Raw genomic sequence first — 15,191 nt, forward strand, 5'->3', positions numbered from 1 at the left:
CGTTGACTGCTCTGCAATGTTTACCCCCTTGCGATACCCAGGCATTTACAGAGAAGCCATGCAACCTAAGTGGGGATTGATATTCCTGAACCGTAAATTTACAGGTCTAGGAAAATCCTCACAACATTAGGTCTTGGCAACACTGGCCTCAGGCTCCACCAGCTCCCGGTAGCCAGTACGATATGTAGCCTACCATTTCATTTCATGCAACAGGAAGTAAAGCTAAGATGTGAGCTCCTTCATAGACTAATTCAAGAGCTCTTGCTAGGACCTCTGAGCAAAAAAGCTTATTTGCTCTCTAATTCAAAAACATATGGCAAGTGGGCATTTGCGACAGCTTCTTGCTGCCACCATTTTCCATGCAGCACACAGCGAACTAAGGGCTACTTTTTAGGCTTTCCACCATGAGTCGTACAGTCTCCCATGGGTGTAAGGAAGGCATGGTGTCAAACAGTGACAACAACACAAGTGATCACAATTAAAGGGTGTTTATTGAACTTCAATTGGGTTTGAAAAACGCCCATCTAATCCTAAATCTAAAGATGGGAGCAAGTTACGACCATCAAATGATAAATAACGCAGTCCTAGTAGAATCTGGTCAAAATAAAAGGGCCTATACTAACAAACCTATTGTCAATCCTTACTTCTAAATACAAATAGTGTGGGAAACCATGTTATATGAAAGAAATGTGTTCAAGAAATGATAAGTCAAGATAGTTGAGCCGTTGGCTTCCCTTCCCCACGTTTTCAGCACGGGACAAGGCGGCACATTCAAGCTTAGCACATACTCTCGCTTTTCTAGCACCAGGATGCAGTTCAAAATCTCAGTATCGGGACCTTCTGTGCCACAGTCTCTTTGCCATTCAAAGTCTCTTATTTCAGAATTCTCCTATGCACAACTTCTCTGGAGATTTACTGTCCCCCCCACCCCCCCCCCCCGGGTCCACCTCCGCCGGACCCACTTTAACACAAAACCTTCAGTTGGTCTCCCTCAACCGAGCTTGCACCACGTTTATTTCATTTTCCAAAGTTTCTTTATTATATCATAATTGAAGACTTTCGACTGTGCGCAGGATTTAGCTTGTTCCGTCTTAGGACCACTTCGATTCTCCATTCTTTGTTCTCTTCTTAATATGTCTCTTTTAACTTTCACTTTTGCCACTTTTAAGCTGGACACCTTACAGAGACCTTCAATTGAGTGCCCACGCGATGCCGGACCACTCTGTCGTCAAAGGTATTGTATCAAAGTCTCTTCAAAGTTCAAACACTCATCAGCAGTTCAACTTTGCTTGAGACTTATATCGCGCACGTTTTAACAATGTTCTTTGCAGCGCTCGCCATACAATGTTGATACTTGCAAGCTTGGCTTCAACACAGACCGGTCTTGTATCGGTCTCCCCAACTCACCGGCTGTGGTGATTTCACTGATGCTGCTTAGTTCTTGGAGCCAAGGATGGTACCACAGTGGCTGCTGCTTCTCCCCACCTTGATTAGTGACGCGGGAGGGCCCTGTGTGTCTTTGAGACACAATACAGTATTCTTCAGCCTCTAATCTCGAAGGCTGTTGAAAGTAACGGCTTCTTGCTCGAAAGGTCAAGGGACGTCCCTCCTTGCGATCCCTTCCTGTTCTGCCATCTTTCCTCTCTCGTTCAGCTGCGGTCTCGAAACCGCTGTTTCTTTGTGTGCTTTGTCTCACTAAGTGTGCTTTCGTGCACCGCCTTTTATCCGCGTGGGGAAGCTTAATGGAAGTCGAGTGTGCGTGATGGTCAGTAATTGCCTGACCATTGTATTAGGACACATCGGGTATACTGCACGGGTGTTTTTTCTCCCACAGCGCACTGTCCGTTGAAAGTGTTTGTGCAGGAAAATGGGTGGGGTATGGGGGGTATAGTTCTTACATATCCTATCTGATGGGATGGGGGAAAGAGAGGGACACTGCGTCTCACCATCCAGTTTCCCATTCTCCCAGGACCCCTCACCCATGTGATCCTCTTGCACTGGTCCACCCCCAGGGATCTGGATCCAAAGGCAATGGCTATGCCCTAGGGGGTTGGGGGGGGGGGGGTGGAGAGAGAGCGAGAGTGGGGGAGGGAGATATATATATATATACACACGAGGGGACTAGTGGGTGAGACACCTTTGTGGGTTCTCACATGGGGCACACTGGTATAACCATTTTCCTGGACCCTATATATAGGGTTGCTTATAAAGATGGTCCTAGGCGTTATTTGTGAGTCTTGGAAGATAAAATCACACCTTGTTTGCAGAGATTGTGTATGGCCCCATGATGAACATTTCACCAATGCATGTATTTAAAAAATCACATTTTATATCTCCTCCTTGAAAACATACCCCTAGTCTATATATTGATTCCCCTTGCCACCGCGAGTCCCTATTAACCATTCCTCTACCATCCTCATGATCAGTCTGCCACCAACCATGTAGGTTTCCTCATGGAAATGTGTAGCTTTCTCCAGCGTGGGGTCTGGCATGGATTCACATGCTCATGAATATTCCCCGTCCGGCCAGGAATCCTCGGTAAAAGAAAAATGTTTCACTTTCACTTACAAACTTTATTTCTCCTCTAAACCAATCACGGTACTCTGGGTCATACTGCCCCCAGCCAATGACTGACCTCTCCCAAAGCCCCTGCTCTGACAGCCATCTTCAGATTTCTACTGCACGTTCAACTATTGGGAGTCCTTGAGTTTTGCTCTGTGAACTTTTCTACGTTTGTTCACGCTTTTCGAGAAAAAGTCCTAATTTTGTCAAACAGAGCTTGTGTGCTCTTTCTTTATATCCACCGACAAGCGGTGATCCGTTTGTCGCTGCATTTTTATGCCCCTCAAGGGCAAGGATCATCGAGTTTTCGTCAAAGTTCCAGAAGGCCATCGGGCCTACTCCACGCTTCGGACCGTGTCGGAAAAGAAGAAAGAGGGACGCTCCCTTTTCAAGCTCTGCTCCAGCTGCGGAGTGCAGAACGTGTTTGTTGAGGTCAAACATCTTCACTGTCTCCATCTGGGTCACAGAGAAGGAGATTGTGAAAACTGCCTCGGGTTCACCAAGAGAACCATGAAGGACCGTCGCAGTAGGCTGGCGGCGTGGCTCAGCGCGAAGGCTGCTGCCCCGTTCCCCAAGCATGGGCGTGCCTCACCCAGGACCGGCCGGTCCGAGAAGCGGGCTTCTAAATCCGTTAAGGGCGCCCAATCTGTGGGGGGCCCAAGACCAGGTAAAGCACTGCGAGTTAGTTTCCGCCAGGGTCGCCTGCGCAAGCAGGTCCCGCGATCGGTAGGTGGCGTTCAACCTCACCATCTGCCTCCATCGCCAGCCATCGATCCTGCTCCTCCTCTAAGAGGAAATTGGCCAACCTTGGTAAGCTGCGGGAGAAGCCCAAGAAGCCTCTGGTGTAAGAAAAGGCAGCCAACCTGCCTAATAAGGCCCAGGCGGCGCAAGAAAAATTGTCATCGACGATTGAAATGGTGGCAGCCGTTCTCACGAAGGCCAAAGGGTATAACCCGGTGAAGGTAGCCCTGGTTGCACCCAGACTATCCCTACTCCCGAGGCGGAAGGCCTCACCCGGGGTGGTAGAGAGGACAACGGAAAAGAAGATGCCGTCACTAAGCCTGAATCCAACCCCTCAGGATGCAAAAAAGGGTGGGGGGTGTGAGGTTGTCTCTGGGCAGGCCGTACTGCAAGGCACGATATCTGTTTCTCGGACGAGGAAGACCAGGAGTCCATAAACACAAACCACGAGGATGTGGGGGACGACGACGAAAATACGGGGACGGGCCTAGTAGGGCTACCATCCCGATTCCGCCAAGAGATTTATCGCTGGACATCCTTTCGACCTTGCACACGTTGGTGTCGGAAATTCAGAAAAGGATGGCCCTGCCCCCGGTGCCCCGGACCAGGCTCTAGCGACAAAGAGGAAGCACCATCCACCGCCGCTGCATAAACCTCCACACCCGCGCCACATGTCTTCCCCCCCTACCCCCCCCCATTAGGGACAAGGACACTGGGACGAACATGGCCACGGCACAGACAACAATGACGACATCACGGCGAGCGGATCGCCACAGCCTAGGTCGTCCCCACCGGATCAGGTGGGGTTGTTTCATGCCGTGATCGCCAGAGTGTCCAAGCTCTTCAAACTGACGACTGAGGAGACCAAAAAGGAAGGCTTCCTATACCAGAGGTGCGAGGCCAGAAGGAAGACCATCATGGCGGTGCCCCTCCGGGATGACGTTTGGGAGGAGGGCCTGGCTCTGCTGAAGAATCGGGCCATGGGCCCAGCCAAGCAGGATAGGCTGGTAAAAATGTATCGGTGCCGGAGTCCGCACCCAAGTGCCTATGGTCTCAGCCGTCGCCAGACTCCATGGTATCGGCGGCTGTGAGGAAGAGATTATCTATCCCCTCATCGGACGGCGAAGGGAAGAAGTTGGACTACATGGGGAGAAGAGTCATCTACTCCGCGCATCGACCGTCAAGGCGGCCAACGCACTAGCGATCGTGACCAGATACGACAGGGTGCTGTGGTTCCAACTCGTCCCAATTCTGGAGTTCCTACCCTACGACAAGCGGGTCGAGGTTATTCGAGGTTATTTCCCTCCTCCAGGAAGGGGAAGTGGCATTGGGCCATGCCATCACAGTGGCCCTGGACATCGCTGACACAGGGTTCCGACAGATGGGGGAACGGTGTCTGCCTCCGCCATCTATGCTGGCTGAAAGCCACCAATTTCCGCCAGCAGGTCCAAACGAGGGTATTGGACATGCCCTTCGACTGGGACAACCTCTTCAGGAATATCGTCAATGAGTCCTTACAGGCCCTTCAAGACTGATACAGAGACGGTTCGTGCCCTGAGCGCACTCCACCAGCACTGCTCTTATTTTCGTGCCTCTGGCAGAAAGTCTGGCAGATCGACAAGGATTTCAGTGGAGGTTCATCATCGTCCCGTCAAACCTCCCGGTCCACGAACCAGGAGGCTGTTCCAAGGCTTTCGGTGGAGGTGGCCAGCGCTGTCATTGGCCCCAAGGTGGAACGCAGGTGCCGAAGCAGGATTAAACCGGCCCGGGACGTCAGACCCCCACCCATGTACCCGGTGGGAGGCCAGCTGGCGGGATTCGTCAGCGAGTGGAAGATGATCTCCACCGACAGATGGGTGGTGGACGCTCTCGCCCACGGACATACCCTGGAGCTGCTGGGAAAGTGTCCCTGGATCCCTCCGGTGACCCGGCAGGAGCAGCACATCCCTCAGCTCCTGCAGGAGGTACGGGCCATGCTAAGAAAAGGGGCGATGGAGCTAGTTCCAAGACTCCAAGGCTCCGGAGTCTACTCCAGATACATCTTAGTCAGAAAGAAGACCAGGGGCTGGAGGCCCATTCTAGACCTCTGGCATCTCAACAAGTACCTCAAGTCCCAAAAAATTCAGGATGGTCACGTTGCAGACCTACCAATGCAAAGCCCTCACTTTCGGCTTGAAGTCAGCACCCAGGGTGTTTACGGAGTGCCTGCCACCAGTGGCGGCTCATCTACGTCTACAGGGGATTCACATGTACCTTATCCGGCTCTGCAAGTTACGGGTGCGGCCTCTTCAAGAGTTCCTGGACACTTGGTGGATACAAGTGTCCGGAAGCTTCACAGACAGCATCCCCCTCGACGAGGAGTTCCATCGGGCGATAAAATGGTGGGGCGTCCAATCCGTCACCCGGGGTACAGGATTTCCCAACCCCCTGTATCAGGAGACAGTCACCCCGGACGCTTCCCTGGAGGGCTGGGGAGCCCACGTCGGACGTCTGCACGGCAGATGCCTGTGGCTGTCGGAGAAGAAGGATCTCCACATCAATATCCTGGATCTGCGGGCAGTGTTTTGGGCCCTTAAATAGTTCCTTCCGTCCCTGAAGGGCAAAGTAGTGAGGATCTTCATGGACAACACCAGCGCGATGTTCTACATCAGGAAACGGGGGGGCACCCGATCCCTAGCACTCTCCAGAGCGGCGCAGGACTTGTTGCGATTGGCCATCGACCAAGAGATGTTCCTCATCCCCTTTCACCTGGCGGGAGTCGAGAACACAATTGCCAGTGGCCGCGGACCTGCTCACCAGAGAAGGAGGCACAATACTGCATCATGATCCAGGATCACTGAACCTGAGGGCTTGGCTCCTGCAACCCCAGAGTTGGGAGGATACGAGTTGCCAGCGGTCTGCAAGGAAGTCCTTGCCAAGGCCAGAGCGGCATCGACCCTTAAGTGCTACGGGCATAAGTGGAAACGTTTCCCTCTGTGGTGCCGGTCGCAGAAGATCAACCCTCTGAGGGTCACTGCCCCGCAGATTCTTCCATGCTTTTTGTCCTTGGCCAAGGCGGGCTGGCATGCCTCTGGCAGCTATCTCCAACTACAACAGGTCTCCAGGACGATCTTCCCTTTGGTCTCACTGTCTCATCAAGTAGTTCCTCAAAGGACTGTTTGAATCTTTCCTGCCGGTGAAGGCATGAACTCAACGTGGTGCTGACGAGGCTCATTGGGGCCCCCTTGAGCATATGCATCAGATTCGAGCCTATGCATCAGGCCCCTCTCAAGTTCCTCTCATGGAAGACTCGTGGCCAGCACCTCTGCCAGGAGGGTGGGTATGATCCAGGCCCTATGCTGCAAACAGCCATATCTGACTTTTCACAAATCAAGGGTGGTGCTACGGATGCACCCCTCCATCATGCCAAAGGTTCCATCGGAATTCCACCTCAACATGCCTTTTGGTGTTGCCTGTGTTTTTTCCAAAACCTTCATCGCCAACTGAGAGGACTTTGCACTCGCTGGACGTTGCTCGTGCTCTGTAGCTCTACATGGCATGCACAAAGGGTTTTTGGAAGAGTGTCAACTGTTCGTGAACTTTGGTCCTGTGAACCATGGGAAGGCCTTGTCCAAGGCTTCCATCTCACAATGGCGCTCTGGCTGCATCACACCCCGTCATTGGTTGGCTAACCTACTGCTGCCTGCCCGTCGGAGAGCTCATTCCACCAGAGTGATTGCTGCGACGACAGAGTTACTGTCTGGTGTGCCCCTGCTGGACATCTGCAGGGCTGCTATGTGGACATCCACGCACACCTTCATGAGATTGTACTGCGTCGACAGAGATTCCAGAGGAGTCCACGGTCCAAGCAGGGCTACGCAACCTGTTTGCTTGAAGATGAGCCTGTTCTGGAGGTAAGAGTGATTGCTTCTGTTGAGCCTTGCCACCTCCCGTGGTTGTGTAATGTTGTGCTGCTATCCATTCTTTATTCATGAGCATGTGCTTACATGCCAGACACCCATGGTGGAGAAGGAACAAGTTACTTACCTTTAACTATTGTGCTCCAGCATGGGTCTGGCATGAATTCACATGCAAACCCTCCCTCCTACCCATCTGCAGCTCTTCTTGGTCATACTGCCACTGTACATGCCTAACACATCTGAAGATGGCTGCCAGAGGAGGGGCTTAGGGAGAGGGCAGTCATTGGCTGTGGGCAGTATGACCCAGAGTACAGTGATTGGTTTAGAGGAGAAATACAGTTTGTAAGTGAAAGTGAAACAGTTTTTTTCTTTTAGTCAGTATTCCCGGCCTGACTGGGAACATTAATGAGCATGTGAATCCATGCCAGACCCATGCTGGAGAACAATAGTTGCAGGGAAGTAAATTGTTCCTTATTGTTCCATGGGATGTCCTGACTTACACCCCTCACCAACCAGTTCCTTAAACTCTCATTCTAATCAAAGGCATCTGGCTCCTGGATTGCCCTCTTGGTATGCGTTTCTCTTCAAAGCGCATTACTTCAAATAAAGATGACATGAAAAAATAAACAGTTGTAAACTGTGTGTTTGTCACCTGGTTCCCCTGCACTGCTCAGTTGTGAGAAAGGGATTTGCTCTTGGCTTGTATATTAGATTGTGTACTTACTATGTCATGTAATCTTGTCCTTTGGTCATAAACTAAAGTTTTTTTTTTTTTTTTTTTAATAACCCCAGGCAATTTCTATGGAGTTTCAGGCTTCCGGGAGAAGCACAGAAAATAGACCGCATGATGGAGGCCTTTGCACAGAGATACTGCCTCTGCAACCCAGGGGTGTTCCAGTCTACAGGTACTGTGCAACCACTGGCATCTAGGGTTGACATCAGGTGGTGGAGACTTGCCCAGAAGGCGCATGGCTACATACTACAAGGACTTTGGCTTGACAAATCAGTCCACTGAAACCAGAGTAAAGTCTTAAGCTAAAACTGATAAGGTGGATGAAACAACATTTTACGATAGAAGGAAATAGACTGCTCAACCCAATCCATCTCTGAACATATCTCTATTTCTGAATTACCATAGTTCTCTGACCCAGAAATAATGTTTATCCTTCTCAATTCCTCGCTAGATCATTGTGTCCCTGTTATGCCCTCTCCCCCCTTCCTCCTCCAACCACCACACTCCACCTACAAGGATCCTCCTTCAGTCCGTTGTCATGGCTTTTTTGTCCAACAGTACCTTATGCTCTGGAAGGAGCTTGTTTATCCGACACTTGTATCTTTTGAAGTATTGTTCTCATCCTTACTTTCTGTGTTGAGAAACCACAATCTGTCTTACTGAACCGCCCTGCACAGCCTGATGCTCCTCAGTTTGTATAGGGGCATGTCTAGTTTGGGAGCCAGCCCCTGAGTCAATGGATTTCTTTAACCCAACAGTTCATCACTGCCATGTAAAAACGGAGACACACAGCAACCCACACTCCGATGCAGGTACACACAGAAATGCGCGCACACTTTAAGTGGGAGCAAAAATTGTAATTTGCGCTTTCATGGATAAAGGTTTTCAGCACCTTAAGTTGGAATGTTCGTTATGTATAGATTGGTAGGGCTGCTCTAAGTGCCCCCCCCCACCCTCTCTCTCTCTGACGGCCTCATGCTCTTGCTTTCTAGACACCTGCTATGTTTTGTCCTTTGCGGTCATCATGCTGAACACCAGTCTGCACAACCCCAACGTCCGTGACAAGCCTGGTGTGGAGCGGTTCATTTCCATGAATCGTGGCATCAACGATGGTGGAGATCTTCCTGAGGAACTACTAAGGGTGAGGGAGATGCACTGACCAGTGAGTTGTGAAGCGTGGGCGGGAGTGTTAGAAATGTGACACTTGGTGAACGGCTGTACTGACTATTGTAAGAAGTGGGGAAAAATAGCAAGTGTGCATGTGGGGTTAGATGGGAATCGCATACTGTCTAAACAGCACTTTCTGAAATAAATTTAAGGGTGGATTACCTGGGTTTACACACAAGGAGAGTAGAAAATGGCCTTGCTCTTAGTAGTCTAAGCCTTTTACAAAGTACAAGACCAAGTCTCAGACACTTTTAAAGAAACCCTAGCTAGGGGTGTTTCAACTAACTCTCAAGAGTCAAGACAAGAGACCTGGCCCCTTGTTGGGTAAGAATTTGTAGTGTGCAACTGGTGCGTTTACTGTACAAGACTTATCTCTTGGTAACTTAACTTTTAATATAGGCCTGTAGTACACAAGTTGGTAGTGTGACCGAACAGCCAGGCTTATCTTGAGAGGGGTAATGTGAGCTGTATAGCTGTACAATGAAATTAGTAAATCCAGATATCCAAATAAACACTTACACACGTATAGTATACATATTTATTTTTATATACACAGGGATAATTAGACAATCTTTAAAAAGCATCAACGAATAGTAACATTAATCCAAAGTTAGGATTCAGTTCAGCAATAACAATGAACTAGGTGAGTAAACCTTTCTTGTGTTATACATATTCCAGCACTCTGAGTGACGTTATTTGAGGTCAGTAATAACACTTCTTTGTGATCACCATTACAATATTCTGTCTCACGGAGGGAAAAGTTAGTTAGATCAGAACATACTTTGTAAGTAGAAAAACAGTTAGATTCTCCCAGATTCACCCAGAGGATTGTAGGCAGTCTTTTATCCCATCAATAATAGTGTTCAACAATTAAAACCGGTAAGGGAACAAGCACTGCCAAAGCCAATAGGTTCAGAAGGGGGCTTTTAGGGAGCCAGGACAGCCAAAGTCAATTGGCCAGTTCAAAGTTCGGAGGCTCTCTTCTTAGAAATTTTTTTAAAATAGTCAGTAGTTCAGTAGAAAATCACAGAAGCTCAAGAGGAGCCACCTTGAAGAAGCACAAGCTGGGAGGCCAGTGCAGGTGAGTTGAGGTCAACTGAAACGTGTTTAAAATGGTACTCCCCAAAGATGGGAAGCACCACAATTGGCAAAAGATATGTTCCCCAAGCCCTACAGTACCTGTGGCATGAATAAATGGTTCCAGCTGGATGCCTTCCTGTTGCAGTGTAGGAGACCCATGTTCCTGGTCCTTGGTTGTATTGACGAAAGGGAGGACGTCTGGCGGGATTCTGCTGCCGCACTCAAGAGAGGCACTCTGCAGCAATGGATACTATGTGATTCTGCTGCCTTTTGTGGTTTTGGCACCCTTTTCTCAAGGGATCAAGGAACTTCTAACCAGAGATGTTCGTTCTCCTTTGGAGCTGAGAAAAAGGTGCTAACGGACATGTTATTCTAATAACATCTCTACACTGTGTTCAGCTGAGTTCAGTATTTATCATGAACATATTTCCTTGCTATATAGAGCTGCACAATCTTGGAACTTACTCCCACCTGACCTTAGACGCCCTCTACCCTACACTAGATTTAGATCTAACGCTCTCAAATGGCTGCACAACAACGATATGTAATGACATTCACCCTTATCTAGCTGATCACGTTATACATTTGTTAAGACGATATTCTTCTGCGCTCACCCATCTTGCTCCCATAAGTACTGTAACACCTGTACCATTTGTTGTAAATTACCACTGTTTTGTAATAGCCTATGCCAGGCACTGTAACTAAGTTTCAAGTCTACTTGTACTGTTGCGCCCATCTGCCTACGGGCCTGGAGCGCATTACCAAATAAATAAACAAACAAACACTCAGCAAAGCCTGATTCATAATGGACAAAAACGGACCACATTTAGCCCTTAGAAACTAAGAATTTGCGCTATACATAATAAGTATATATACATTATATCTTTCTGCATGGCTCTCAGCAAATGTTGATCCATGATAGCTCAGAACAAACCATAGTGCCAAAACGATTTTACATTAATGAATGAATGAATGGATTATCTTATGCTAACCATTAAAAAAATGCAGATTCCCAAAGGCTACTTTTAGCTTGAGCTAACTAGTTCTAGGACAGTAAAGCTAGGCAGTAGTGTGGAGGAGACGGTACATTGACATCAGGCAAGTTACATGACAGATCGCTCAGTCAAAACAGGGATATAAGAAGGAACTGTAGCTACATACTAAGGCAGTAACATAAACGGGGCAATAGTCTTAGTGCAAGAAGGCACATCTTTGGCAATTTACCATGATGACCTATAAGTGCGCCAGATCTCTGGAAACATGTAAATAGTATGGAAACTAAAACAGTGAAGTATTGTATACATTGGCAGCATCCTATGATGACGCCTGCAAGCACTGCAATGGTGACAACACTGTTGATGCTATCATTCTATTTAAATGAAAACATTGCTCTAAGGGGTGCATAGCAAATACCCTGTAAGAAGCAAACATTCTGTAATAGCGCCACAATGCCTCTGGGTGCTTTATAAATTCAAATAAATAAATAATAAGCTGTGGACAAAAAGCAGGATATATATAATTATCATTTTGTTTAGATATTTCAACCTTTGTTGGCTTGAAATCCTTTCAAGGGCGATTCTACTGTGCCAATGATATTCTTTGTGCTCGGATCTGCACTCCAAATAACTTTATTGTGGCTGAAACAATAATGTCTAAATATTTTTTCTCATATGTTGTCACTTGCAGTTTGTGCGACTCCTGCACCAAATATGATACGATAGATTCTTACTTTTTTGATTCATAGGTGATTTTATTCTTCATGCATTAGTTTCATACATTCCAATCATCTAATTGTACATGCAAGCACTTTTTCTCCCAACACGTGTTTCCCCACAGATTTTAGCCGTGGTTCCTCAGGAGAGATTCATATTGTGGTGTTCACTTTTTGAAAGATAATTTGTAGTTTTTTATGATTTCAGAACTTGAAAGTAGATTTCCTTTATACCAAATTTGATAAATCTTAATCTGCTTTATATTCACCGGGTCTGATTGCCAAGAATTGCTTTATAAATTCAAATAAATAAGCTGTGGGCAAAAAGCAGGATATATATAATAATCAACCTGGTGCTCAAGATGAAAACTATCAAGCATGTGTGCATGTACTTGAAAAGAAGCATAGCATAGCATAACATGGTATAGCATGTGTGATGGACGTGGGCAACAGTTTTCTGAGCTGGTGTGCATTTTCTAGTACCCAAAAGACAGTTATCATTACCACAGTTATTATCAGACCATGTATCACATATTTCTTTCTAGCTGACCATGGTCTCCTGGACCTGATCATTTCTGTGGCAAAAGTGTCCATATCCTCACTTCTGCGCAACCCAAACATGGGCATTGTTGATCAGTGTCTATTAAGAAGCCTCACTGACATAGGCTCTAGAGGTTCATCCGTGGGTGTCACTTGACCACATGTCCTTCCTTAATTCTAGTCTTCTGTTCCCTGCCCCCCCCCTCCAGCCCTCTTTCGGCGGGTATAGAGGGAACGCACGTTGGTTTTTGTTGGTGCTGCACAAAGTGCTGCATGCAGCACTTTCCTACTTACAAAGTCTTTCCTTGGTACAGATTGTATCGTGTGACTCCGGGCACAGAGTGATCTTTGAACCGTTCAGTTATATTCACATGTCGACGGACCCTCAGGTTGCTCAAAACCAGGATCAGTGTATTTTTTCTTCTCACTGAAAGTCACACCGGGGCATGTTCACATTTGCTACCCCATACCCCCTCCTCTTTTACCCAGTTTGTCATAGGGCAGAGGCAAAGGTAATTATTTCAGATGTGCAGCGTAGATCCAATTTGTTTCTTGCCATCCGTGCAAAACAGTTTGTATAATGTACGTATGATAAACATGTCCGTTTCGAAGAACAGCAGGGAAATACGTCTCTCAATTGCAGGCATTTTCTACGAGCATCTTGCACTCGGGGATTGGAGCCAGCAGCTTCATAAACTGTGTACTTCTCAGGCGTAGTTGTTATCCTGCCCGGCACGCTGAGGTATTAAGCATTCCACACTGCTGCGATGGCTTGTCTTGGGTGTTCAGCTGCAGGCCAGTCTGCATCAGTAGGCCAGTATTCCTGCATCAGATGTATCTCAAGAAGCCAAAAAAAAGTTCAGCATCGGGAATTGCACATATTGTTAAACTGTTTTCAAACAAGGCAAAGCTATTAATTCCTGCATTATACTGCATGAACACTGCCCTTAACAATTTTATACAAGGTGAGACCTGTTTGTTCTAGTCTGTGTCTGAGACAGCAATGCTAAGATTTGTGTGTCGGGCCATTCCAATTTACTGTGCGTTAGTTCAGGAAGTGACAAGTGTGTCAAATCTATTCATTCTTTGCTCTTTTGTTCATTTGTGTACACAATCATGGTCGTCCTCATTCCCATCATTTACCTCAGGCAGAGGTAGCAACTGAGCTGTGTTCAATAGGTTACATCTAGCTGTCCTAATGTGTCCTGTGAACAGAGTATGTTCATAATTCGAGCTAATGTGACATGTGTCTTTAACTAACAGATCAACTAAGTGAGGCACCATGGTTAAGCAGTGACCCAAAACCATGCCTTCACTTTCTTTGCATGATGCAGCTGCTGTAGCTACTGATCAAAGACATTCAGGTAGCGAATAATTAACAGGACCCAATGTGAAGGAAAAATATCCCCAAGGATTATTTTTCCCACCATGTTCCTGGGTTAGTACTGCTAAAGCACATCTATCTTTTACATATACAAACACGACAAACCTTTTGACATAATTAGAACTCCCCAAGATTGGAGCACAACACAAAACTGGTTTTCATTATGACAAAAGTGTTCTGATAGTGAGCATCCCATGAGCAACCTGTTTCTTAAGAGCCCTACTGTAAATGCTAGTACACTTAGTGTATCCCCGTGGTATTCTAGTAAAGATAAATGCATCAATCACAGAAAAGTATGTTCGCTGAGCAGGAATCATGGTCAATTTGTCCTTAAAATAAATTGCAAACCGGTAGGGCAAAACATTGTCGCCCTTTTTAAAAACTGGCAAAATGGTGCTGGTACAAGTGCGGGCAGATATTTCCTTACACCTTTCCTCACCAGATCAGAAGGCAATGTTAAATACTGTGTGGAAAAATGTTCTGCTGGGACATTAAGTATACACAATTAGTGCTGTAATGAATCATTGTGTGCAATTTCTTCAACATTTAATCCCAATAGGTTCTCTCCACAATTGGTTGTTAGCAAGTGGAATTTATCTGTAAAGGGACCAACAGTAATGTGTACTGGCTGAGATACAGGGCATATTTCTGGTGTACCTGCAAACCCTACAGAAACATTATGTTGCCCTGACACGGCAATATCTGGAACCAATGAGCTGTCAATTGAGCATTTTTGTGACGGGTATCTATCTAAAAAGAGGGTGCCCTAGCTAATGACCCCTATCTGCTCATTTCCTTTTAACTGACTGGTGTACTGACTGTGGGACCACATCCCAATTGTCCAACATACTCCTCAATCTCCCCTGTATTGCTCTTAGATCACTAAAGTATGGGGTCATTATTATTTCATTTTCTCACCCAGGATTTTTCTCATCGTAACAATCTGCACAACATGTATGAATTTTTCTAACATCAGGAATCTTTAAAAAAACTATTCTAGCCTGGCAAAACATATATGCATATATTTTTTCAAACAAACGACTTAGCGCAAGCTCACCGAATATCAAGGAGGGGCAACGCAATCTCCCATCAAACAAAAAACAAATTTCCGTGCCTGGTGATCTTCATTCAAAAGATGCAAAACAGCATCACGGGGCTGCAACGGTTCAAAACCTTTGCCGGAGATGATAGTTTAGCCGACACGTGGATCAGGAGTAGCAACTGCTGCAAGGAACATTGTTGTAATTGGCAGGGATCCCTGATACTCTGGTCCAAACGCCATCCTCGATCATCCTTGGACGGGTCCCTATTCGGGCGCCAATTGTAAGTCACAAAATATATACTATGCAAACAAATTAAGATCACAAGAGACAA

At 46.9% G+C, this 15,191-nt stretch overlaps 1 protein-coding gene across 1 annotated transcript in view; it reads left to right on the forward strand.

Annotated features, from left to right (window-relative positions):
• The window catches only part of CYTH2 (cytohesin 2), a 482,465-nt gene that overhangs the window by 339,346 nt on the left and 127,928 nt on the right, over positions 1–15,191 (forward strand). The window contains exons 6-7 of the mRNA XM_069637143.1: positions 7,995–8,107; positions 8,928–9,076. Of these exons, the coding sequence (XP_069493244.1) occupies positions 7,995–8,107; positions 8,928–9,076 (262 nt within the window). The remainder of the gene's footprint in view (positions 1–7,994; positions 8,108–8,927; positions 9,077–15,191) is intronic.

The sequence above is a fragment of the Ambystoma mexicanum genome, chromosome 1q (assembly GCF_040938575.1).
Source record: "Ambystoma mexicanum isolate Mex_15411 chromosome 1q, UKY_AmexF1_1, whole genome shotgun sequence".
NCBI classification, from domain to species: Eukaryota; Metazoa; Chordata; class Amphibia; order Caudata; family Ambystomatidae; genus Ambystoma; species Ambystoma mexicanum.